General features: G+C 40.0%; 1 protein-coding gene and 1 long non-coding RNA gene across 2 annotated transcripts in view; one reads left to right on the top strand and one right to left on the bottom strand.

The window, feature by feature from the left end:
• LOC123987865 overlaps window positions 1-26,158 on the top strand; it is a 90,803-nt gene that overhangs the window by 31,454 nt on the left and 33,191 nt on the right. The window contains exon 2 of the long non-coding RNA XR_006829506.1: window positions 12,328-12,389. This is a non-coding gene — a long non-coding RNA (uncharacterized LOC123987865). The remainder of the gene's footprint in view (window positions 1-12,327; window positions 12,390-26,158) is intronic.
• Window positions 16,131-26,158, bottom strand: part of LOC114871964 — a 42,772-nt gene continuing 32,744 nt past the window's right edge. Inside the window, exons 11-20 of the mRNA XM_029178625.2 lie at window positions 25,906-26,104; window positions 25,626-25,778; window positions 23,758-24,060; window positions 23,442-23,583; window positions 23,113-23,255; window positions 22,851-23,040; window positions 22,516-22,675; window positions 22,318-22,441; window positions 22,116-22,255; window positions 16,131-22,005 (exon numbers count right to left, since the gene is read on the bottom strand). Of these exons, the coding sequence (XP_029034458.2) occupies window positions 21,817-22,005; window positions 22,116-22,255; window positions 22,318-22,441; window positions 22,516-22,675; window positions 22,851-23,040; window positions 23,113-23,255; window positions 23,442-23,583; window positions 23,758-24,060; window positions 25,626-25,778; window positions 25,906-26,104 (1,743 nt within the window). The 3' untranslated portion in view covers window positions 16,131-21,816. The remainder of the gene's footprint in view (window positions 22,006-22,115; window positions 22,256-22,317; window positions 22,442-22,515; window positions 22,676-22,850; window positions 23,041-23,112; window positions 23,256-23,441; window positions 23,584-23,757; window positions 24,061-25,625; window positions 25,779-25,905; window positions 26,105-26,158) is intronic.

The following is a 26,158-nucleotide window of genomic DNA, read 5'->3' on the forward strand; positions in this document are numbered from 1 at the left end:
TTCGCCCAGACGATTCGAGTTTGTCGATTTGACGAGGCCAAGAGGAGAAAGAGACGAGGGTAAGTTACGGAATCGAGCACGTGGGGGGTAGACCGGACGACATACGGAGAACACCGTGTCCCACATACTCTCTGTGCGTCCCATTGCACAGTGGCCTACACCGGGTGCCTCCATTGGTTCTCCATAGTGGATAAAAGCGAGATGGGGGGTCCTTTGGCTCCCTTACTTTATTCCAACCGCGCTAGGGGGGCCCCCAGACTCTGGGCGGGAACACGAGTGCTAAAAGCGTAATGATCGCTAAACGAAACCTCCCTGACTTCTGAGCCACGATTCAAGAGAGTCGAGTTTCTGGCCAATACTACCGCTCCTAGGACTAACCCCTAATTAATCGGAAGTCAGGCGAGGGTGGAGCTGCGTGAGCGATCTCAGAAACTCGCCATTTTGTCGGTGAAGCTGCTTTGGGTACAGTTCATCTTCCTTTCAGTTATCTTAATCTGAACGTGTTCGATCGGAGCTGTAGTAAAATAATTAATTTATATTCAATAATCAACCGGTTAATAAAAAATTATAGATAAAATAGCAACTTTGAGTTGAAGTCGACTCTATCGTTCATCTAAGAATTTCCTAAGATAAACGTCGCTTTGAATTCATCTATAATTTCGTTTTCATGTTCAATCTGGATGGTGCTAGGAGTTCGTTGACATTTGGTCAGCAGCAGTCGGCTGGTTTTTCGGTTTAGTCCTGGTGGCCAAGAAACAGCACCGAGATTTTCTGTTCGATCGGCTTAGAACAACCAGGTGGCCCGGGCGGCAGTTGTTTTTTTTTTCGAGCAACGATTGCAAAGCGAAAAAGGGGGGAAATGAAGGGAAAAGAAAAGAGAGGAAGGAGAGCGGTCGGAGAGACGAAATCATCGAGTCGGCTGTTAAAATTATAGAGAGCGAAAACGGGCGTCGCGATGCCTCCCAGGGTGACGGCCCATTCAATCGCGAGGAACCCCCGCGAGGTACCGCGACAATGGCACCCGCCACGAGCCCCCCACCTCCTCCATGGCCACCGTGTACCCCGTTCGCGGGGGGTCTTCTCTGTCTGCTACTGGTCATTTGATTGACGCGCTCGTTTCTGCCTGGATTTTTGCGTTTCGCGTACCTTCTCCTACCTGACGTTATCGAGAACCTCGAGCAAGAGTTCCATTTACCTCCTCGTCGTATAATATTACACGGTTCAAACGTGACAAACCTGAATCTCACTTGCAGCACAATTAATTTTTTAATTAATGCGCCGTCTGCGATCGTTCCAAGTGTCGTTTGATGTCTTCGTTAAAAAGAAGGCAAAAGGTTTCTGCATAAGATCTGAAAATTTTCCATTGAAGACAGAGGTAGAGTAGAATTTCATTGGAAGGCATCGTTTTCCGGATCGCCGACGAAATTACAAAGAACAGAGCAGACTCGAGACGGGTAAACGCATTGAACAACGCGAACCCCCATAAGCAACCGCGACAATGAACTCTTATTCGCGGGGGGTCTTTCCTGCACGCCACCGGGATTCACTTGGCATTCGCAGACGCATACGTGCGAAATTCGACTTGGTGCTCACGGTCGACACGCGTGCCACCCCGAAAAACGTCGCATACGATAAAGCTACCGGTCTCCTGTAAGCTTGTTCGTTTGTTCCCCGAGCCGTTCTCAGCTGAATTCAAAGCCCTATAACAAATATTCTGATCATTCCTTACGATCGCTCCATCGAAGTAAGATCATCGATACCGCCTTTATTACTCGTGTTAAATCGTTTTTAAGTCTACCACATCTTCCGAAATGCTTGCAAACTTATCGCGTACGTAATTACAATTTTCTTTTTCTAAAAGTCATCGACCTCTTAAGGAGTTAATTAAGTCTTCGCGGCAGAATGTTTGCAGACGTAAGCCAGCCGGTGAATAGTGAGCAAAATCGTTTATTAGGCATCTTCAGGCGGACGAAGCGGAAGTGAATGAACGCTCGAGAATCGTGGAACAACGGAAGCGAATGGAGACCGTCAGCCGACTACGATCTTCCGCGTCGTCAGCTTCGTGGCGCGCGCGACGAAGCTCAAAAGCGCGGAAACGCTTTATATTTCGACGGCTCGCTCGCGTCGAGGACCACTTCGCTCGAGAATCCACTCGACTCCGGTTCGAGTACGAGGCCAGATGTTTCAGAACGCTTCAGGAATACTTGAAGCGTTCGCGCGCGTATAGCACGCGCGAAATAGCGCGTGCAAGCCGAGAAAAGCTTGGTAAACTGGCGACAACACACCACGTTCCTCTCGTGCCACGTCGCGAAACCCTTGAAGGATTTACCTTCCCGTTCGAACACGTTGCTCCCGTTTCCTTCGAGTGCTTTCCTCGTCGCTCGAAAGGCATTTGTTGGTAAAAGGTGACGAGCAAGTTGGGAATTTTCAAGGGTGTCTCGCCCTTTATTCTACCCCAGAGGCGAGCACGATATTAGATTGCTAATAAAGACGCGACGTAGAATGAAATTCATTTATACAAATCTTCGAACTTGCTATTAACCCTTTGACGCGATGAAACGTTTTTCGAGTTGCTTCAGAATTGCGCGCTAAAAGGTTAAGAAATGATGAAGAGTAGCAAGAAAATTTGTTTGCAACTTGCTATTTCTTCTGTTGCGTATCTACTTATCGCCACACGTGGTCCTTCATTGTCGTGGCGATATAGGACATCCTCAGATTGATGAGAGATTGTCATTACTATGCAATTGAAGAAGTTCATAATGGATGATTCCTAGTGGGGTTGCTTAGAAACGATGGAATCTGTGCGCAGTTATTTGCATTTCTCGTTGACACTTTATTTTCTTGAAAACTTTAGGACGTCTCTTTCCCAGTTACGAGTGTTTGCTATGCATATTCCTCGGTCACGTTGATTTGCGATGCATATTTCTCAGTCACTAGATTGGTTACGCATATTTATTCCCATCTTGATTATCTTGGTTTACGAGTCTTCTTTATCGATGTCAATTTTTCAGTTGCAACTCGTGTTACTCAAGTGCATTATTAATACGTACAATGCAATTTCATATTTCTAGCCGAGCATAATCATCGTGCGGAGTTTTTCTACCAAATCGATCGGAGTAATCGAAAAAGGGTGGAACAATCCCCACGCGCCCAAATAGCTAACCTCGAATTGATCATGGTCGGCCCATTTCGAGCCGACCGTTCGATGGATCCAGTCACAATGACTAAAAGCATCTTTGAGCGAAACTCATCTGCTCGTTCGACGAACAACAATGCATCGATACAATTGATACGCTCCTTCCACCCGCGACTCGTCCTTTTTTCATCTTCCTCCCTCGAAGGTATCGGGCGCGTGTATAGCCATTGAGGCGGTCCTCCTCGTCGGCTAATGAGGATCACAAACGCGCCGCTCAATTGAACAATGAAAACACCGAACTTCGAATCCAGTCACGTTCGATTCCTTTCAAAAAAAAAAAATGAAGTTGTTCGTGATGATGCCGAGGGGTTGTAGGGTTGATTTTCGAGAATTTTGACTTTTCGACTCTTATATAATTTTCAGTTCAATCTTAAATCTGAGATCTTTTAGATCTCTCTTTTTTTGAGTTGCTTTTTAGTAGAAAAACCGCTGTTACCAACAATTTCTTATTTATCGCCTCGTACATCTACCGTTATTGCCACAGAAGAGACAGTTGCAGCAAGTTCAATGGCGATTTACCGTTTCGTTTTGCTCTTCCTCCCACGTTTGTCTAGTTTCAACGAGAAAACGCAGTCGGGAGGCAATAAAGGTGGTCGTAAATTTTGCGCTACTTTTTGCAAACAGGGCGCAAAAAAAAGAAACTGACGCTGTAAATCTTTGGGAAACTGGGATGTTCGCTAAAGTTACATCCATTTGGTCTTTCTACGAAAATTCGAGGCTTCCTTCCTGCCTTCCAACCCTGTCGTGTTCGGAGACTTCAACTCGGTCGATGATCACGAGGAGAAGCAGGATCACCGTTGAAGAAGCGACCACGTCATCGACGCGACCATTCGGAAGAACGTCGGTCCACTTTCGGCCTCTTTGATTGCCCGGGTCCCGAAAAGGATCGATCTCGTCGGCGTTCCCGGTACCCGCGCGATCGGTTACTCGCGTGTGCGTGATCATTGCGTGATTGCGGGTACCGACAATGACAACAAGCACCACGGGAGGCGTGACTTGGCACGCCGAGGATGCGGCCGCCTCTTTAATGCGGACTTGCCGACAGCCAACGAAAGAACGAAACAGGATAACGCGTGGACCACGATGCTGAAAAGCACGCGAGTGAAAGTTGTGTAATAGGTCGGTGACTCGATACACTCTGTTGGCGAGGATCGTGAAACGTGCCACCGATTGATACACTATGGTGCCTAATTCCTTTCCTAAATTTCGACGAAAAGAATTTGAAATTTGTTAGAAAAATGAATGAAAGTTGTGTAATAGGTCGATGACTCGGTACCCTCGGTTGGCGAGGATCGCGAAACGTGCCACTGATTGATACTCTATGGTACCTAATTCCTCTTCTAAATTTCGACGAGAAGAATTTGAAATTTGTTAAAAAAATGAATGAAAATCCTGTAATGAAAGTTGTGTAATAGATCGGCGACTTAGTACCCTCGGTTGGCGAAAATCGCGAAACGTGTCCTCGAATTTCTTTCATAAAGTTCGACGAAAAAAATTTGTAATTGGTTAGAAAAATGAATGAAAATTGAAATTTTGCAAATATCCAAATCCCTCGATGTTTAATCACCTAATGTAATAAGATGAAAAATAGAAGATCGAGCGTCCTCGATCGGTTGGAATGTGCAGATTGCAAGATCCAGTTAGTTGATCGTTGCAGCGTTCGTTGGGCCACGGGTGAAAGAGCAAGAGACTGTAAAAGTCGATTGTCGAGTTCCCGCCCAGCGGTTCGCCAGCCAATCGGAAGCTCAGCTGCTCCCAGTCGCTTCCTTTTTTCCTTTTTAACGGTCGTTACACCGAGTAGTTTTCTTGTCTCAACGCCATCTTAGCCGGGCCGGACATTATCGTCCACTCTCATTGATTATCCTTCAACACGTTTGGCTCGAACCAACGACGACTTCGTCTCCTTCTTCCACGCCTTTTTCCTTCGATCAACTTGTTTCAATTCAACGTATCTTCGTCATTCCTCTTGGAACACGTTACACGCGTTGATTAACACATCATCCGCACGTGGGTGATGTTACAAGATTTTTTTAATTACGAGTTATCGTCGATTACCGCGACTGTTACAAGTGTTTTTGTGGATACCGAACAATTAGCGAAAATGCAGGGACAAGAATACCGGAGGGTTAGCAAAGGGCAGCTGCTTAAGGGAATTTCAATAGGACTGGTCTAATAGGATCTAGGACAATGGGGCTCGAAGAAATGAAGTATTCTTTGTTCGAGTAGCCCTCGTCGCATAAATACCTCACCCTGAATAATTGTTCGCTTTCGTGATCGTGTAGAATACTATGCCGATATCTTAAGATCGTTAAATCTTCGTGTCTATTATTTACCACCTGTACCCACTTTTACTCTGTAACCATCCACAGGATTTAGAATTAATATAACCAATTATCTTCTTAGAGACAGTCATCAGGAATTACAGAGTCGAACTTCTTCTATTTAAATAAACTCAGTCACCGGTTTCCAAGTGTTAAAAAATCTTTCTTCGATTCTCCTTTGACTCCTTTGATCCGTTTCTTCAGCATCCAACAGCGAGGTACCGAATCGTTGACGATTTCCAACCGTCCTCCCGTGTCTACCGTTAACCGTCACCATCGCCGACAGAAATGATCATCATCGCGTCCGAGCATCGAGGAAACGCGACGTGGACCCCATTCATTCCGTTCCTCTATTACTCGCGGGTACAACGAAGTCACCGAGTCGTCCCGTGGCGTGTAAGGACCGATCGTGAGAAAAATCAGTAGACTCGCGAGGACTATAATTTGCACTTCCGTTCTCATGTCGAGCATCACAATGCGCGTTAAAGGACGCTGCTCGGGCTGGGGTAGCGGATCCGGACTGCCCCCAGCGAACATTTCTCTCAGGTGTTCGACTTTTAGGCCGGTAAAAAGGGGGGTAATTCGATGCCGAAAGGGAGCAGGTGCCTGGGTTTTGTTCCAACCGGGAACAATCGATGGAAAGAGCTTTTAAGAGTCGCGGAATGGGGCCCGGCAAAAGAGGCGACTTTTACGAAATCGCTGCGTAGAGGTCGCATTGATGAGATGCATCCCCCTTCTATTCCCGTCACCCTAGTTTGCCTTCTGAAAGGAGCCTTTTCGTTTCTTTCTTTGCGAACGTCGCGCGCCTCGATACCCGCGGAGAGAGCGATTTCTTGCGTCTCAATCCACCCTGAAATCTCAACGACTGTTTTCGCTTCTCCAACGTACTTCTGCGCACGTGCTCGACCCGTTACCCAGGCCCTCGAGGGCTTCTTTCGCCCTTCACGTTCGAATGCGTTTCTTTCGACGGAATTCCTCTTCAACTTCGCCAAGATAATCATCTGTCCGATGAAGGCATTTCGATACCAGAGATTTCTCAACCCTCGCTCATGCCACCCTAAATTTCGCTGAAATTTCACAGATTCCCAAATCTCGCTCTTCAATAAAGCCAGTGATAATATTGTGCCTCGAACAAGTAACGCGGATGCATCGACACCATCGTGGAATGAACTCGTACCTTTTGTCGTATTTCACATATTTCCCTGCCCTTGGAGCAAGCTTCTATATTAAATTCCACGATATACTTGTCAAGGCGTGGTGGCGAGGGCCACGGCGTTGAAAACCCTCAGAGGACACCGCTGCCGTGCACCATGGGACACCGTTCCTCACTCTTCCGCTCCCTCTGTACGTGGCTGGCTTATGGGGTGCGAAACAGAGACGACCACCGCGTCTAATAATTGCGTATTACCTTTTGTCGAAAATGCCGCTTCAAAGAGACTCGGCGTAACGGACCGCACCGGCACGCTTTCGTAACTTCCTATGAGATTTACACGCGGTGTTTGATTAAAACCTCTCCCTATCGATAGAACAATGAAAAAGAACCACCGTCGGGTATAAATTTATGCTCTGATGCTGTGTACACGATTGCAGTTTATTTGAGGAAATTTTGGGAAGATATCAATATTAAAAATTCCTGAAATCTCATCGGTTTTCTATCTTCTTCTATTCGCAAAGGGCTGAAATCAGATTGTATCATTCGACGTGGCGAAACACATCCATCACCTCCTCGAGAAACGTAGGAAGAGTTTCGCCGGAAGAAAGGAAATTTGCATGGTTCTGATTCATAAATCACCTCGTGTAAGACCGTGCAGCGTAGAAACATCGACAGTTGACTACCTGTTGCTGGATATTCCCGGGCGAATCGCTATTTTTCATCGGCATGCAAAACGAGGGAAACAGCGAAGAAGGAAAACTCCTGCCAGCCACGCCTTTCTCGAGAACAAGCTCGATGACAAATTTCTTCGCTGCTCGAACAATCGATACAATTTGCATCGAAGTCTCTCGAGTAAACGTTTAACCGTTTTACACGATTTCTTTCGTTCTGGACGACGACCACGCCTGGAGACTGACCCACGTATCTCGAGAGGGTGGCGCGAAATACCCCTTTGGGACAGGGAAGAATACCGAGGGTTGATTGGTAACAGAGAATTTTGAACGGTCATCGAGGTAATTAATCGTTCGGTCACGATGATGTTTCGCCTGGAAGACACGCCTCTTGCAGGTAAAGAGTTCTTCAACAATTCTTGAATCGTATTGATGAGAAATTTTGGAATATTCATGGAGAAAGGGTGAAGAAACTATTCCACTATTTATCAGGCATAAATAGAAGTACTTATACGTAAAGATATTAAAGTTTTAAATAACGCATCGTTCTTCGTTTCGTTTCTATCAACCCTGAAGAAAATGAAATAAAAATCAAAAATGAAATTTTCAATTCGATATCTACTCGTACCCAAGACACAGGAAGATCCTGAAAGGATCAACAGAGAATAAGTTGGCAGTAAGATATGCGAGTAATAAAAATGGTCAATGGAAGGGCAAATTAATATTAAGGTGAAACCGGGTGCTGGAGGGCGCTGGACACGAAGAAGAGGAACTGTTGGATCGGGAGAACACCGAGGGGGCGAGAAGGGTCCCATGTAGGGACAGTAATTTATCATGAGCAGATAGGAATCTTCATGGTCGCGTGTGCCGAACGGCTAAAGTATCGTCCATTCGTTTTCCCTGGATGAAAGCCAAAAAATCTTTTTTCCAAAACTTCGTATTCGAACAACCAACGATTCCCTGTAGAAAAGCAGCAAAGACGAGTTTCTGGTTACCGAAACGATAAAGAGAGTGAAAGATTCGCGTGTCTTACACGAGACACTACCAAGAGGACAACTGTTTCGCTGTGGCTCGAGATAGCCAACAGAAATGCCAGACATTCCGATGGACGCGCGCCCAGACGCCGCCTGGTTCCCTGGAAAAATAATGGGACTCGGGAACAGGAAGAAAAAGGATCGACTACTTCGAAGGGGTTGAAACTCAATGAACACGGAGGAGCCTGTTACTGCCCCTACACGCGTTCGCGTGTTACATCTGGCGTTCTTTCTTTTCTCTTTTATTTATCTTGCTTCTTCTTTTCGAAGATGAAGTGCTTGCGAGTCGTTTGTGCGAATGAGGAGGGTGGTTGATGACCAGAGATAAGGAACACAGGTGGTTGCACCAACTTGCTGTAAAAATGATTCTGCTATCGTGTATTATTTTATGGATTGTTATATTTTTTTAGACATAAATTGGGGTGGAAAATTGTAATTATGCAGTTGATTTCGTTGCAGAAATAGATAAACTATTCTTCATAAAAATAAGCTCCTTTTCGATAAAATATCGGAACACCGGTTTCTGTTAGGAAATCAGCAAGCGTGAAGGGTTCCAGTGGGTTTGGCTCATCTCTTGGAATCCAAGATGCCCTAGTTAGCTAGAAAGCGGGGGGTTGTACGTGGTAAAAGTAATTTCTGGAAAGCAGCAACGAGATCACGGTGCAAAACGTAGAGAAAGGGATGGAAAGAGATAGAAATATAGTATGGGGGCAGAAACGTAGCTAGACTTCGACCCCCGGTGCTCACTGTGGGATGCCATCTTATTTATTGTTTTAATTATATCAGAATATATCGTTAGAGGCCGTCACGCCGCCGAATACGTGAGATTTATACGATCGAACCATCCACCACCCCCGTACCACCTCTCCTCTCTCTCTCTGTTCCAGCTTCTGCGTTCTCCTGGTGAGCTCCGTGTGTTGACGCGTGTAATTTGTTGGTCTGAGCGTTGAATGAATTATAAATTTGTTATCGGCGACTCGCGAGTCTCTGCCTTAGTTTCGTGGAAGCAATAGATACCTTTAATCATCATATTAATGATCCTTGGAAGAAACATATAGCTTCAAAATATCTGTTGGAAACATTTTATGAAATATTAAGATATTTCAAAGTGTTTTTTAAATTTACACTCTAAATTACACCCCTGTGATTTTTTACTCAAAATCTCCAAATTAATACTTATTACCATTTGAGAAAATTCCAAGTATTTCTTGTTGTAAGGTACCGTTCTCAAAAGTCCCTGAAGTTGCCCTGTTCGACTTTCCTAATAATTTACAGTCGCAGAGAGGTTCATCCTCGAGCGGTTCGCGAGTTAGAAGAAGCGTGACCGAGGGCGTGGCGAGGCTTAATTACTGCTTAAACGGGAGTCCTCTCCGCCTACTAAAGTATAACCCATCATAATCCTCGAGGGCTCGTTCGACCCATTGCCCTCCTTGGTATTATAGTCACGAAGGTTGGAATCCGAAGCAGGTTAGCCACTGGTAAATTACACGTTTGTTTTAAAGGCTGACCCTTGCCTCTGCACCCGTGCATCGATACGCTCTTAATTTATCATTTAACCCTGTCCGAGTATAGTAAACGGTATGTCTGAATTCTTCCAACGACGACATTTTTAATTTCTCGCATAATTAGTGAGTATAGTTGATCAAATAATTACAACCCCAATGACGTTCAATTACCTCGAGCATCGTCTCGAAACAAACGAGCAAGGGTTGAAAGACGACGCTGCTGATATGATCATGTCAATTAGACGTCATAGGGAGGTCGCAATTCGATTTCATTTAATACCATCCCTCCCACGCGAAGGGTTAATTGTTTCGACCTCGATACACGGTGTAACGAGCTTCGTCACAATACACCTAATTCCCGGCATCTAGATAACGCCAGTTATCCTGATCGTCAGAGTATTACTCGATTACTAGTCAATTGCTACCGGATCGTTCCTATCCAACCCCCTGTTCGACGCGTGGGGGGTGAATCTACCCTCGAACCTATACGGAATTCATGGAGCCCGCATGTCGATCAACAACATTCATCGACTAGTATTTTGGAAACAGAATTATCGCGAAAGAACACGCTGGTTATGAATTATTCAATGTTTTCTTTTTTTTTTTATTAATGATAATGGAGATGTTGAAAGGGTGGTTGAAGGGTTTCGGTATATCGCAGATGGTACGTTTTAAGTATCAATTATTATTTTCTCATATGTTCAATGAAAATGTCCTTCTTTTATAAAATCAACGAAAGATCTCGGGATGATTGCAAAACGTTCGGTTAACGAGTTTGTTTGCCGTATGAAAATTCACCGTGAGTAAATAGTTTTCTTCAGGTTCGGTTGATTACCGTGAGTAGCATGGGTCAGCAGGTATCCGCGTGATGGAAAAACAATGAAGGCAAACGAGGCGAAACGGCGTCATCTCTTCGTTTCGAGCGGAACGCGGAGCAGAAAATTACCCTGGCGAAGAAATCACGCTGATTCCACGGCTGAAAACACGGGGTGGAGACGTTAACTAGCCGAAATAAATTGCGAAAGCTGAAGAATTACCAGCTCACTGACAGCGTGATTAATGAAATAAAATTGATCATTTTGGGTAGGCAAGAATGACAAATAATTCTAATGGGACTTTCAAGACGTAATTAGTCTGTCTCGCTTCTTCGAACGAAACCAAATTGAAAATAGGATTCTATCGTTCGAATCTCTAATACTTTAATACTTTTCGCAGCACGTGCTTGAATACCATTCTTATTCTCATTTTTCCTACACCTACCCCTTTGAAGATCGCTATCACAGGGCTCGTAAGGATCTCAAAGGAACAGATGCTCGAATATTCGACACCTTAATTCGGTTTATCCTTCCGTGATCCTCTTAAACCGATTAACAGTATTCGCGTGGTGCGAAATGAAGTGAGCGTCCAGCCAGTGAATGAAGAGGCTAGGAAGTGCTCGGTAAAGGGAGCAGGCGTTTACAAGAGGGCGAACACTGGCCACGCTTAATCCCGGAACGGTGGATTTTTAATTAAGGAATAATTAAAAGGAACAACGCTTCTCCTTCCGACCGGCGATGATAAATTAATAAACAGTGTCGCTGTTGTTTCGCTTCGTTGATATATAACCGAGCCAAGTTTCCTGATAGTAAGTTTGTAATTAAAACGTGGCAGCTTTTATTAAGAGAGATGCTTTACTGATGTTTTTCTTTATTGGATTAATCCTTTCGCAATGGTAATGTTGGTCTTTTCATTAAGCAAACTTACCATAGTATTCACAGTGTTATATATTAAAATTAATTACACTGTTTCGAAGTTTCTCAAATTTGTAAGGAAGAAGAAAAAGCTACAGGCTATTTGTATCAAATGTTCGTGTAAAATTCATCGAAGATACACACACGTGGATGCAACCAAGTGCAACGTGCACACGCGAGTTTAAATCCGGATTAGACGGATCACCCAGCGGGTGTCTAAACGTTGATACACACTGTTCACCAACTGCACCCTCGTCTACCCTTAGTATTCTCCGCGATCGCGTTCCCTGCTCATTAAGCCTTGGAAAAATATTCGAATTCTATCGGCGACAAGATCTGACGTCTTAGGGTCTCGTTGATCGTGAGAGATGCTTCGTTTGGTTTAAATTTATGCAACCATCCCTCAGTTAATCAACTAGCAACATCTAATCACCCTTCTGAATTTCTTTATAATATTCGGAAGTGAAAGGTGCGTTATTTTTATCATAAAATTACCGGTGGTTCATAAAAATAAATTTTAATATAAATTTACTCACGCAAACGGTGCATAGATAGGTGTAGCTTTAATTAGAAAATTCCCTGGACGTAAACTAACCAATTAAATTGGATGTTTATTTGCGCGCTATAACCATCGCGACGACTCAATTACTAACGAGCACCTGTTCAAATATAATTATTATTTCATTGGGTATAACGTTCGTATTTCTTACATTTCAGCTGAAGAAATTTCTTATCGTTTTGAACGAAGGACACCGGTGAGGAAGTTACTCGACGAAAAGGTCAGGATAAATTTTCTTAATTTCTAAAAACTTTTGTTTTTTCGCCAACAAAACGATTTAAATTAGGAAGTAAAGTACTCGTCGAAACGTCAGAAACGAGATACAAAAAGTAAAAGCGCGATTATAAATCTCAGCTAAAACTTCTAATGGTGTTTGTTTTAATTAGAACCGCAGCGTGCGGTTGCGTTCATTTAAGACTTCCAGTTTCGCGGTACCTCCGTCTTCGCCGCGTCTCCTGCCATGGACTTCCGTTAATTTCACGCGAGGCATTAGTACGTTAATAAACCGTTATTTATTGGCATGCTGCTTAAGAACATTTATTTCGTCCGGTTCCGACGCATTTTCCGTCGCGCTTATACCGCGCACTAAATCAACCATGGATCCTGCTTCGGGGAAGAGACCGTGTTCGTAAGCGAATAAATCTAACCAACTTTTTCTCTTTTCACGTTTTCTTGCTTCAGCTCCTTGATTTTTATTATTTTTATGATTTCTTGCTGGCCATCGATGCGAATTTTATGCCAATAGCGATATTAATAGCAGTAGTCTAATCTTGGGAGTAATATTCCAATACAAACATCAATACTGATATTTTAATATCAGTACGCCAATTTTAATCCTTTAAACACCAATGGCAGTACCATGTATCTGTTTAAAAAATTTCTCGAAAACGAGATGCGACATTTAGCCTTCTATCAGGACAGATTTCACGCGGATAGATTTCAAATCGCTATAAATCCTATCTCGTGCATCGTTCGCCACAGATTCTCACTCTATTATCCCGGCCCACGAAGGACTCTTCGCATAAAGGAATCCTTTATGCAACGACCCCGGTTACTAGTCGCTTCGTGTCACGTTGAATGTTCAGGCAAAATGTGTAATCACCGTCTAAGGATTACTGTGACACTCTTTCTTTCGGGGGACGACATATGCAGCTACCCTTCATGAATCTTAGCTTGCAGCCCTTCTTTTTTTAACTAGGACAGGATTAAGTGAATTCAAAATGACATTGATACGGTTTTCTCTGATTCTTTTCTTTTTTTTTTTATTAGAACCTACTTGTAAAGGGATTTGAAGAATTAAGTGGGTTTAGAGAAGAAATTGACTTGGAATTTAAAGGGTTGATGATTACAGTGGAAGAAGGGGTTTAGTAATCCATAAATGAAGCTTTTTTTTTAAGTACCCCTAGAGAATTTAGTTTCTGAGCAGCTCTATTTAACATAAAATACAATTGTTTTTATATTTGGGAAATTTGAGGGTCCATTTAATGTAACGTCCGCGGTAAAAAGTTTAAAAATCGAATGATAGCGTCATCTAGTGCAAAATAAGGCGAACTATTCCTGGGTAAAATTTTAGACGCGATAGTGGCGCTATCTCCTGGTTGGTGCACTAAATGCACTTCGTGGTTTCATCACCAGAGAGCGTAAAAATGTCATTGAATGTTAGTTCAGAGATTGCCTTCGATGGAGCGCCACATATAGTTTCGATGATCCATTGAGTACACTTCGGATTCTTAAAAACATTCAGTCTTTACCTGATAGATGGTGCGATGCACTAATGGAACTTCACCAAAGGAGGGTAATTTAATTTCAATTATAATCCGTCCAATGAGACGAGTCAGCATATGTTTACAAATTTTCGCGCTCGACGCAGGGTCGGAGCTCAGTTGTTTCCAGTTCTTCAAACATTTCGGTCGAGGTTTGTATACTGTGAGCCGAGCCTGCTTCGAGCACATCAATTTACACGCATTTACTGTCTCGTCTCTTCGGATGGGATGCAGAACCTTGTAGTCTAAGATTCTCAAAAATTTAATATTGTTAAGTTGTATATTATAACAGTTTTCTATGCAGGGTCAAAGAAAATGTAAAGAACGCAGAATTGTTAATACATAATTTATTTGTCAACACGAATTTTCCATAAATATATCATATATATCAATATTCATCATATATATATAGTTTCTTTTTTTGCTCGCGTATAATATCTTCTTACAACACATACATCTTTTTCTTATCATGTTTGCTTCTTTTTAAAATGTTCTTTTAATATATAATTCTTTGTACCGAACCGAGTCGTGTTCACGAACTCACAGCACACGTTTCTCTCAAAAACAATATCTATTATTGCAGATTGCATTCGAATCGATTGATCAACTTCCGCTGTTCGAAAAAATCGAATGTCGGTCTCGTTTCATAAATTTTTTTTGCTACGATATGTCCGGATATGTCTCGTGAACGTTGCTCTTTGTTTGTACTTTAAAATTAGACGATTTTCACCCGCGATCAATCTGCAAAAATAAATATTCTTTTCATTTAACACAGGCTCTTGAATAGAAACCATTAGAAAAGTAAAGGTATTCCCAATAAAATTAAATTCACATAAAAATGTAGGAATACAATTTTGAATTTATACAAAATTCCCAAATGAAGCGTAAAGTTTGAATAGAAAAGTGTTACAAATTGGAGAGTTCATTCGTTCCTATTATAAATTCTCTCTAACGTTCAGTTCACGCGAAACACTTGACTCCTTTTAGTTTTCTCTTCATTCTTCTTCTAAACGTGATACCGTGTAGGTAAATAGATACATCTTCATATATTTTATACATACTGCTAATCGACACGCTACAACTCTCGGCCAGCAAGAGTAAGTTCATTTTGTATTAATTATCTTCTCATAATTTACTACCAGATACTTATGAATATTAGTTTTTTCTTCGTTTTAGAGTTTTCCCACTTTTCCATTACCTCGACCCAACTGTATTTGCTATTATTAACAGAAGATTTTATTCAAGTGTTCTTGTAATAATTTTAAATTTGTACACCTTGCAGATTTGACAATTGGTAAAAGAATTTTTTAAATAATTTAAGTAAAGAAAAATCACCGTTATATCTTTTTGATAAAAATTACATTGAGCCGAGATAATGGGAAAGTACTGAAGTATTTTTTTGCTTTTAATTTTTATGGGTAGTTAACAGCGATATATGCAACAATATTGTTTATTGTGCGGTATCCACGCCAGAGGACAGTCATTTTTCACGATGATAGGCAGTGCAAGCATCGAATCTAACAGCGTTATGCCTTACCAAAACAATGTCTCGTTTATTTCCATTCTAATTTCATTAATGCAACTGTTAAAGCCTATAGAAGCTGTTTAATCACCCATTTTAAAGACTCTTTTTAAGAGCAAAAGTTAAATTTGAAGCTGTTTGCCGAAGCTAAAACATGAAAGAGTGCTGAAAAATGTATTTTAGAATAACGTATAAAATAATTAATCAAAGATTCTTAAGCCTTTTAAGCACGAAATATCGAAGCAAATCGCGTTCAAGCGATCGACAGGCAATGACTGTCTCTGTCTCTCGTTAACACGTTCACTGCCACGGTAAAAATGTGAATAATTATAATCGCAATTATAAGAATACAGTTATTTAATTTTTCAATTTGCTACTTTACACACTTCGTATAATAATACTGCTGTTCGTTCCGTTTTTATTATTCGATTATATTAAATTTATAGTGTCCACCAGGACTGTCAACGTGTTAACGTTAATTACACGTCTAATATAATAGATACAACACTTATCTAAGTCTATGGTACCAATCACAGTGACACAGAACGTGTGGGGTATATTTACCTACGATTAAGAAAGCATCACAGAAGTCAAGCTAATGAAAAGAAAAATTTGCAAAATTAATATTTCAAAAAAAAAAAAATGATAATTGATAAAATTATATTTGAAAATTTTACTTCACCTAAGTACATTATAAAATTGTTAGTTTTCCGAATTACTAATTTTTTTAGTGGTAATTAATATTTTATACAAACCTTATAAGGAATAAAGGTTTGGTCTATTAAAAAATCCTGCATTCAATTAACAAAAATTTAATCAATCAGTTTGACTTCTGAAAAGCTTATTTAGACTCAGCATTGTCTATACGTGTACTGTTGTATGCACATCATAAATATACGTATGCGTGCGTGTATACATGTATATATGTACATCTATGCAACATATACACAACATAGAAACATCAGCTTACCAGTTAATTAATATACACGTTTCACTTATCATTTTACCTTTCTAATCGCTTATTTTATAATTACTCGATAATTCTGCAAACATAGCAATTTTCTTTAATGTATATATAGACCACTGATTGTACGATTAGGATTTGTGCCGGGCACAAGAAGCAATCACATTTAAACAACCCCGTGTTCTATTCGACTATCATCGTTTGCTAACAATTAGTTGAAGTGGGTCTATTAGGCAAGGATTAAACAATTTATTTTTGCGATCGTACGACTGCTATGATTGTTTCTGCCTTTCGTTGTAAATAATTTCTTTGATGGACGATTTCTGGTGAACAGAACACGGGACGAAACACGTAGCGTATAAATGCGTTTTCAACACGCGGTTAATTACACGAGTATATACGTACTTGGTGTAATATTTCGTCTACAGGCTGTTTCAAGGAAAACGTCGTTTCCTTTTGGAACACCCTGTATATATGTTTTCTTACGGATTGCTCGTGATCTTTCAAAGAAACAGTGAAATTATTTGGTGAAGATTTGATCTTATTAATTGAATCTTTTTTAAATTGTTAAAAACTGAATGTTTTTTCAAAAGAAAGATCTCAGAGCAGATTATTTTAAATTGTGATCCATCAAACACGAGTCGAATCGTTCAAAATATTCATTCATCCTGTCGCTTTTCTTACAATTTTACTTTCTTCATTTCTTTCTCTACGGAAATGTCGAATTGACGTTAATTTGATCGGCTCGGGCTCGAGTGATCGTTGATTTAATACCTTCAAGCTCAAGTAACGATTGTATACTGGCAACGTTTCTTTGCATTCTCATAAATATTTCTAAATATTTCATAAATTTATCGTTCACCATAGCTGTTCGTCAGATACGTTTCTTTCGCAATTCTTTCCTTAGAATTCATCTCGCTTAAGATTAGCCTGTTTTTATGTTCGAGTGTAAACCCTTCGAGATATACAAATATATTTCTAACGTGTGTATGCAAGAGTATACTACGTTATTAAACAGCTTACGAGTAGCATTTCTTATCGATAATTGAATACAGTTTATCGTTAGGATAGCTCGCTAATCGACATTGACTTCACAGGAGTAGTTACGCAGTTCCGTAATTTTATCTTTCGAAGACCTAGCTGTCGAGTCTTCTTTCTGAAGAAGATTCTTCCTTAATGACACCGGTATTTTGTGCGCAGCATTTCGTGTCACCCTCGAGTCAAAGTAATTATCAGCATCCTAAAAATTAGGCTTCCATAACCACCCATTGGCACTTACAGGCACTCCTAGAGATCCCTAGGTTTTTAAATAGGGTTTCCATAGATATTTATAGAGATCCTTAGGCTTCCATAGATATCCATAGGGATCTCTAGGCTTTCGTAGGTACACCTAGGTACCTATTAGATACTGCAATATTTCCCTAGGTACCCATAGGGATCCTTAGGCTTCCATAGATATCCATAGGGATCCCTAGGCTTTCGTAGCTATATCTAGGTACCTATTAGATACTGCAATATTTCCCTAGGGATCCCTAAGTCTCCATAGGTATTCCCAGACTTCCATAACTAATCATAGGGATACCTGGGCACCCATTAAATACTCTTATACCTTCATAGGTAAACACATGATTTCCTAGGACACCATAAGTATCCCTAAGTATCTATCAGATTCTGTGTCTTCATAGGTACCTAGTGAATTTCTCAAGCACCCTTAGGCGTCAATAACAATACAAAGACATTTATTTACTATAAAATAATTATTTAACTGAAGTGAAAAAGGTTTACTCGAAGGTTTCACATACTTAACATGTACAAACTTTACAACCATCACCTACATGTGAAAACACGATATCCCTACTCCTAAAGTATTGACTACAAGTATTGACTTGCGCGTAGAAAACCATTTAAATTATCCATGAAACAAAAACCATCGTTTAATTCACGCTCTTTAAACACTGAACACTATCTATTCACGTTCATTCTTTTCACAATACCTATCCTCTTTGATCATAAGGAATATTTATGAAAATATTCATAAATTAAATATATGACATGGTAGTATTGAATTATAATACGATTGCCGTTTCTGATAAATAAACATACGATTATTTGTCATTTATGATATTTTTTTGAATATCTTGTATGGAATAAAATGAAGAGATTGCTCAGAGTATAGGTACTTCACATCACCTCGTCAGTTTAGAAAAATATCATCGAACACCTTCTAAGAATCCTGATTGTCCATTTGATTTTTAACTTCATCGTTTCGGTGCGTTTAATACTCTTCTCTTTATACTCGCACGCAGGCTAACAAAGATTTATGTAAATTATTTGAAGTACTATGACAGGCAGAAACTTACGTTAAAGGTTTACTATTTTATTTATCGATACAATCGCTGCCGGATACTATGGTCAAAAAAGAAATAATTGCTGGAACTTAATTCGAACATGGATATTTCTTTTTTAGAATTATTTTATGTTTCTTGAAACGTAAGATGTTTGAAGGCTTGAAATATTTTAGCCACCTCTATTTTAGAATTTAGGTTCCTCAATATCTGTCTGTCTCTAAAATTGCTAAATTTACATCCGCCACTTTTTAACATCTTGACTGCCGTAGTAGAGACAATTATATTTATTAAAAATTCATTTTTTGATACAGTGCTTCAATTTACCATTTTAGAAATATTCTGTTGTTTTCATTTTTTAATTATTTGAAAAAGGTTTCGAATGTAATATAATCAAATAATTATTCAAAGAAAACAAGGATAACATAATTTATGTTATCTATTCTATCTTCACTACGACAGTCAACGTGTTAAATTATCATTTAAACATACAGCTAATAACAATCGAAACGCAACAACACACACTCACATTCACACACAAAACAGAAAACTATGCAACAGTCACCATAAACATTACGCTTAAAATTATATTACCCTAGAGTGCTTATATACTAGTTTATTGTCCATGTTGGATCATTTCCTAATATTATTTATTGTCTGCTCACACAGCATTGTCGGTTATTATTAATTTACATTAACTCCTCGCTTACAACTAACTGTTGTCTGGATACTAAGGAAGACTTTAATCCTCTAACGCGCGTTTATTTGGGGTAGCAAAGTGAGCATTTCGTTCAAACAAGAGATATTCAAATAGGAAAAGCAACGAACCGGAATTCTAGAAAGCGAGAACAAGCGTCGAACTTCTGGAAACGAGTTCAAAGAAATACTATTGAAGTTTTATAGTCATTTTTTTAAAAATGAGCATTTTATTGAAAATAGGAATTTCGGATGAGAAAATTAGCGAAACAGGATGTTGAGAAGCGAGAAGAAGCGTTAGGCTTCCGAAAATGGATTGAAGAAGAAAGAAGAAGATATTTTTCAGGCTTTAGAATAATATCTTTCTTAAAATTGAGAAATCGTATCGATTTTAATTGAAATTTGATGGAAAAACTTTTGAAAAAAAGTGAAGAAGAGTGGAAATATTATTGTCCTGACCAACAATACCGCTAATCTTATCGCTTAGAAAAAGTCTAAGTCAATTAGTAAGGCTCCTAGTTTTTCATCGTAAACAATATACATCCAGTACAAAGTATTAGTCGCATTAAAAACTATTCTTTTCCATCTGCGGGTGCGGATCAAAAAAGTGCTGGTGCAGAGTATTGTCCCTAGAATTCAGTCAACATGTATTTAGCCTATAATCTAATCTAATTCCTCGTCATTGCGCTAATGTGACACTAGAAGCGGCACTCGTTTTCTTAATGTACCATTTATGTTTCAAATATCCTTATTCTTTAATGATCACATTCGAAACATAAACGAGATATTATATTAATACGTATATATTCAAAGCTTTAAATAGGAAGCTGAGCTACCAGATCATTTTAATTAATTTTGATTAATTATCCCTGTTACTTGTTGGTAATCAAATATTGGTGTGATTTATCATTATTGTCTTAGAGGAAATTCGATTTCTATTTCTTTTAATCAGAATTACGTTTTTACTATAAAACGTTGTATTTTTAATAATATTTCATAGGTAATGATTCGAAAATTAAGCTATCAAATTCGCTCAGCTCCAATCCTAACACGTACACGTATAATCTATTTTTACATACGTATTTGTATATGTTTCTCTGCCTTTACATTAGTATATAATTAACACATATAATTCTAGACACGTACATATACCATAATATTATATTTACGTTAACAAACATCTATCTTATATTAGTCGTATCAATAATAGTTAACATTCTAAATCCTTACCCTTATGATTACCTATCAATACATAAGTGCATCTTATGCAGCATGCGTAGGACACTTTTCCTACACCGGGTGTGCGTTTATAAAATTCGTACAAAATTATCCACCTATTTTTTTCTTCATTTTTGAATGCTATTTTTCACGAATTCGTATCATAAACGCTATCCATCTTTTACCCAATTTGGAGTCGAATAAAAAACGCACACCCTTTGACTCATCGCCACTTTGTGGCGCATACATGGCGATAGAAAATGTATTTTTATTTTATATTTTTCAGTCGCATCTGATGCGAAATATTTGTCTGATCGTTTCGTATTAGATTTTGCCTTCTACGCACTGCTTCCGTTAATTTACAAACGTTTCTAGATTACACACGAGCTTTGATTTCTAGAAAATGGCGACGAAAGCTCGTTCATTTATCGAAGCTTTCTTCCCTCGTAATATGTTTCCATTTATTTCACCGTTGCTTTGTTTCGCATTCTTACTTAGGTTTCCTATCATAGACACACACGCGTTTAGAAATTGATCGAAGTGGAACGTCCTCCTGTTCGTCGTCTAGTTTCATTCGACTAGATTGTAAAATACTCGAAAACGCGTGGAAATGGAAATTGAATAACACGGTTAACTTTGAAGGAATCATGAAACTTCTGAACCATATCGATCAATTTTTTCTTTTTAAGGTGTCCTTTTATATTGTCAAATTTGACGTGACTGAAAAGAAAGAATGAGATGAGTGTAAGAATTAATTCTTCTTCTTATTAAGAAACGAGGAAGTCCTCGACTATTTTGATTCAGCTGAAAATTATGAAAATGTCAAGTTCTAAAATATCTGTCAGTGTAGAGATTTTCTGTATTGTCTTTAAAGTTCGATGAAGGTACAACGTCTCAAAATGTGCTATTTAAAAGAGAACACCGTTTTCCGTAACAAAGTGAAACCTTTGCCAGTTAGATCAACGCAAACAACTATAATAATTGTATCTAACTAGGTGTATATACTTGGTAACAAAGTTTCTTAGAGCATCGACTAGAAAGTACCCACAGCTTATTGTCGCTAACAATTATTGTCTTAACTTTATACGTTTAATTAGATCTTACGAGCCAGTATTGGATCTCATCTTCGTTCTTTTTTATCAACCCATACCCATGTCAGAGTGTTTAGCTATCTCGCTTCTAATCCAGGGCACATATTTCGGTACGTATGCATAGACACCTGGTAACTTTGGTTGAGCACAATTTATGCCCCAACTTACTATACCACCGACGAACCATTTTTCTTTGTCGTGTTCATCTTGACATAATAAAGGGCCCCCAGAGTCACCCTGTTTAGAAAATTAATTATCTGTCATTATTAAACAATTATAATTTTGAACTGTAATTTTTCCAGTTATAGTCAGAGTTCAAATTGAAAGATTTTCCCAAAGGAACTCACTTGACACGCATCCTTTCCTCCGTCTGCATAACCGGCGCAAATCATTCCATCGGTTACGTTCACCGCAAGCCACAAATTACAAATTTCTCTGTTCAGCACTGGAACTCGGACTTCGTTCACAGATGGTTCATACTGCGATGCTGTAACGTTCAAATTCATTATAGACATTGGCATCGATGAACTATCAATATGCCATACGTACAATCGGTGTCGTTTTTCTTGCCCCAACCGATCACGGTACAAATTGTCCCAGGCGTGAGATGCATGTTAGCACTTGGCAAACAGACTGGCCTTAAATGTTCGTGAAACTGTACTCGCTTTTCCAGCTAAACGAACAGAATTCACAGTTTCATGGTAAGTCTACTAGAACAAACGTAAGAATTGGTAACGGATCGTTTACCTGGAACAAAGCCACGTCGTTGTCTTGAGCAACCCCCAAATTGTAATTCGGGTGAGGAACCACAGTCTTCACCTTCAGCTTCTGTCCCAGATAAGTGTGAGAGTGTCTCCTAGTGATACCCAATTGTATCGTCCATCCAGATACATCAGAGTAACTGAAACTGCGAAGCTCGATCATTCAAAGCGATAGAAGAAAAGTACAACGCAATTCAACCTATTTCGTGTAAGGAATGACGAAATTTATCAAAAATATAAACTACGTCATTCCTTTTATTCCTGGCAATAATGGAATATAGCCATATTACGCAAATATGGATACAGAAATAAACAACTCACTTTCCAACGCAATGTGAAGCTGTCAAAACCCACTGATCGGCAATTAAAACACCGGCGCAATAGAAAATCTGTTCCGGTCCACCGAGAAGGGCTGCTAAAAATGGCCAATCACCAGGTGACGATTCCACGCCACCGACAATCCTCGTTGTCACCCTCGAATTTCCGTAAACCGTCCTTCTTCGTCCACATGCTACGTATAATTAAAGAAACAATTTAGAGTTTGATGAGAAATTTATTGTCCACGTAATTGAGATCGATTTACCATAATTGGAACACGTCAGCTCCACCGTGGGATACACCTCCTGATCCGTGATACAATCCTGAAATTCTTTGAGAAGGTTTTTGGGTTCGGTTTGCGTGATGTTGATATACTCACGAGCCATCAATCTCGATGACACATCAACCCTGAAACCATTTAAAAATCCAAAAGATCTTAATTAATCGAAGATCTAAGATTACACTTTCACCGAAGATTTCTGATTCAATTCAAAATTTGTGATGCATTATTCAAAATTCTAATCCTTGAATTTATATTCAAACCGAAACTTCGTCTTTAAGCAAACAATCGAAACACAAATTAATGGCTCTTACGTGTAGCCGAGCATGGAGCAGATTGTTTTAGCCGAGTTTGGTTCCCAATGCGAAATGCAGGCCGGCATAAACTTGCCCATCTCGGCGTGATAAACCTCTAATCTTCCTTCACCCATGTCCCCGTTCCGTTTGCTCAGCTTTACTGCAACAGTGTTTGTGAAATCATAATCAAAGAACGTTAAGCAACATTTGTATATTTTTCATTTTTAAGATTACAAACGGAATGTTTTAATTTCGAAAATGAAACTATTTTATTTTGAGTATTTAAAATAAGAGAATTAATTGATATATGCATAAATGTTAATATTTCGCTTACAACAATAGCGTTCATCCTGACCCCAGGGACAATCCATTACACCGTCACAGATTAGACTGGCGGACATGCATCTTCTCTCTCCGCAATGCAACGGCGACTTGGAGTCGGTGTTCTTCGCCAGAATGGGCTTCTTTACTATTTTCGTGTTGAAGGTGGAGACTGAAGAGGAGGAGGATGAGGATGATAGAGTGCACTCGCCGCATCCAATCTCGTCGCTATGATCGGCACAATCCAAGTGGCCGTCGCATCTCCAGTCAACCGGAATGCACCTGGTCCGATCGCATTGGAAACCGCTGGTGCATACTGTACAAGAAACAGCCAAATGGTGTCTTCTTCGCATCGATATCATTTCGCGATCTATTCTTTATTCGCTTACTCGTCTTACGAACGATGAAATACGACGATGTCGATGCGAACGCACGAACTGGCAAATGGAACATGAAAATGAGCAATGAAAACGGAATAACTGGGCTGGGAGAAGGGGCACGATGAATATTATAGCGTTCATGAAACAAGAAAAATACTACGAGATTGGAACAGAATTAAATAGATACTGTCTATAATTCTGACGATGAAAGATTTCTATCGCAAATTGAGAATACAGCTTCGTTCGCTCTTGATAAATGTCCCTTAACCGCAAGTACACTGTGACATCGTGTTTAAGATACACAACCGCTCCGTGCAAACTCCCTAAAACAGTTCCGTGCTGAAGATGCCTCCTCGAGCGACCGTTTGATAGAAATTTTGCAATTAAGGTTCCATTAGCGGCGACATGTGCCATGTGTACACGAAAATTGATGGCGACAGCGTATATTTCATATATGCTTAATGAATTACATTCAGTATACGCAATTCGAAATCGATTTATGATTCGATAGAAGTTCACGAAGTCACCGGTGATCGGTGGATAATTTACATTGGAAAATGAAACAATGATATTTCGAATAATTGCAATTGTAATGGGACGTATTCCATATTGCGATTTTCACAAGGGCAATCGACGCGTTAATATTACTGTATGTCGGGGTAAGCGTTGATATTACTACTGCGACGGTCATTGTGTTAATACAATTACTGCATGTCGGGCTAAGCGTTGATATTACTACTGCACCGATCGACGCGTCGATCACATTCGCTACTTCAGTGAATCCAGTCGGCGCTTAATCAGACCAGTAGAATTTCCATATAGCATACTTCACATACGGAGTATTAAATATTCTTTTTTAAGTATTGAGAATACGAAAAACAATTTTTATTGATACAAAGTAAATCCAGTCGACGTTTGGTCAGACAAGTAGAATAGCATCTTATAGTCTCTTATTATCTTAAGAGACGCGAAGGTCAAAATGAATAATCAGCAGTGTCTAAAGTCTAAACCAGTTGAATAAAAACACTAAGATTCTGCTTGCGTCTTCTCGAAGGAAACGCTCGTCTCTCGAAGCGTTTTCATTGCGACTCACCTATATTCCGAGCCATAGTCCGGCTGCCCCGGTGAGATTATTTTAATCCCACGATTATCCACCTCTTTATCAAATGCCCGGCCTTTAGCCAGTAGGCTTATCCCCACTGAAGGAGCCGGATAAATGGCTACGAAGGCCTTGAACGAAAATGACGAATCGCCCGTGACCGATGAGAAGCTCCAGTCGATTCGTACCAATCGTCCGTGCTCATTATCGATTCCACCCCTTAATTTTAACCCTTCAATTCCGATCTTAATCTAAGCTGTCACGGTGCTAATTCTTTCTTATTAGAATTTTCTAGGTCGAAACGTGAAACAAACGGTATTTTGTTAGAAATTGATTTTTGCAAGCTTTCACGTTCCAATGATTTACCGCGTGGAATGACAAAAATTTCGAATCGTTACTTACTGGGTTTCTCCGCTCTCTTGGCTGCTTCCAGCACCTCTTGGTGGCCGACACACTCGTCTGGATTCGGATTTTCCGGAAACAAATCGCATTCCAGATCGTCCGGAAGAGTCAGGCCGAATACGTTCAAGAAAAAGCCGCAACGTCTCTTGGTTTCTGAACGAAAGTACAATTTTCCAATCGAAAGTGTTTTATAAATTATATATTCGATTATATTCGTGGTATAATGGAAATGTGTTAGTTATCTTCCTAATATAAATTCAAAGATTTGTATTGCATTTACCGAAGCACAGGCTACGACAGGGTTGCACGATGTGTCCCCGTGATCCACATTTCGGCACAAAAACACTGCACAAGAAGAGGGCGGTCAATTCGTAGCATCTGACGTCGATCACGGTGTCGTAATGCTCGAGCACGTGCTGAGCGTCGCGCTGCGCGACATTACCCATGTAATTCGGGAACACGGTGAAATTATAGGGGACCTGAGGAGACAAAATACCACGTAAATAGCCCAGAATTATAACTTGAAAATATTC

Source organism: Osmia bicornis, chromosome 6 (assembly GCF_907164935.1).
Source record: "Osmia bicornis bicornis chromosome 6, iOsmBic2.1, whole genome shotgun sequence".
NCBI lineage: Eukaryota > Metazoa > Arthropoda > Insecta > Hymenoptera > Megachilidae > Osmia > Osmia bicornis.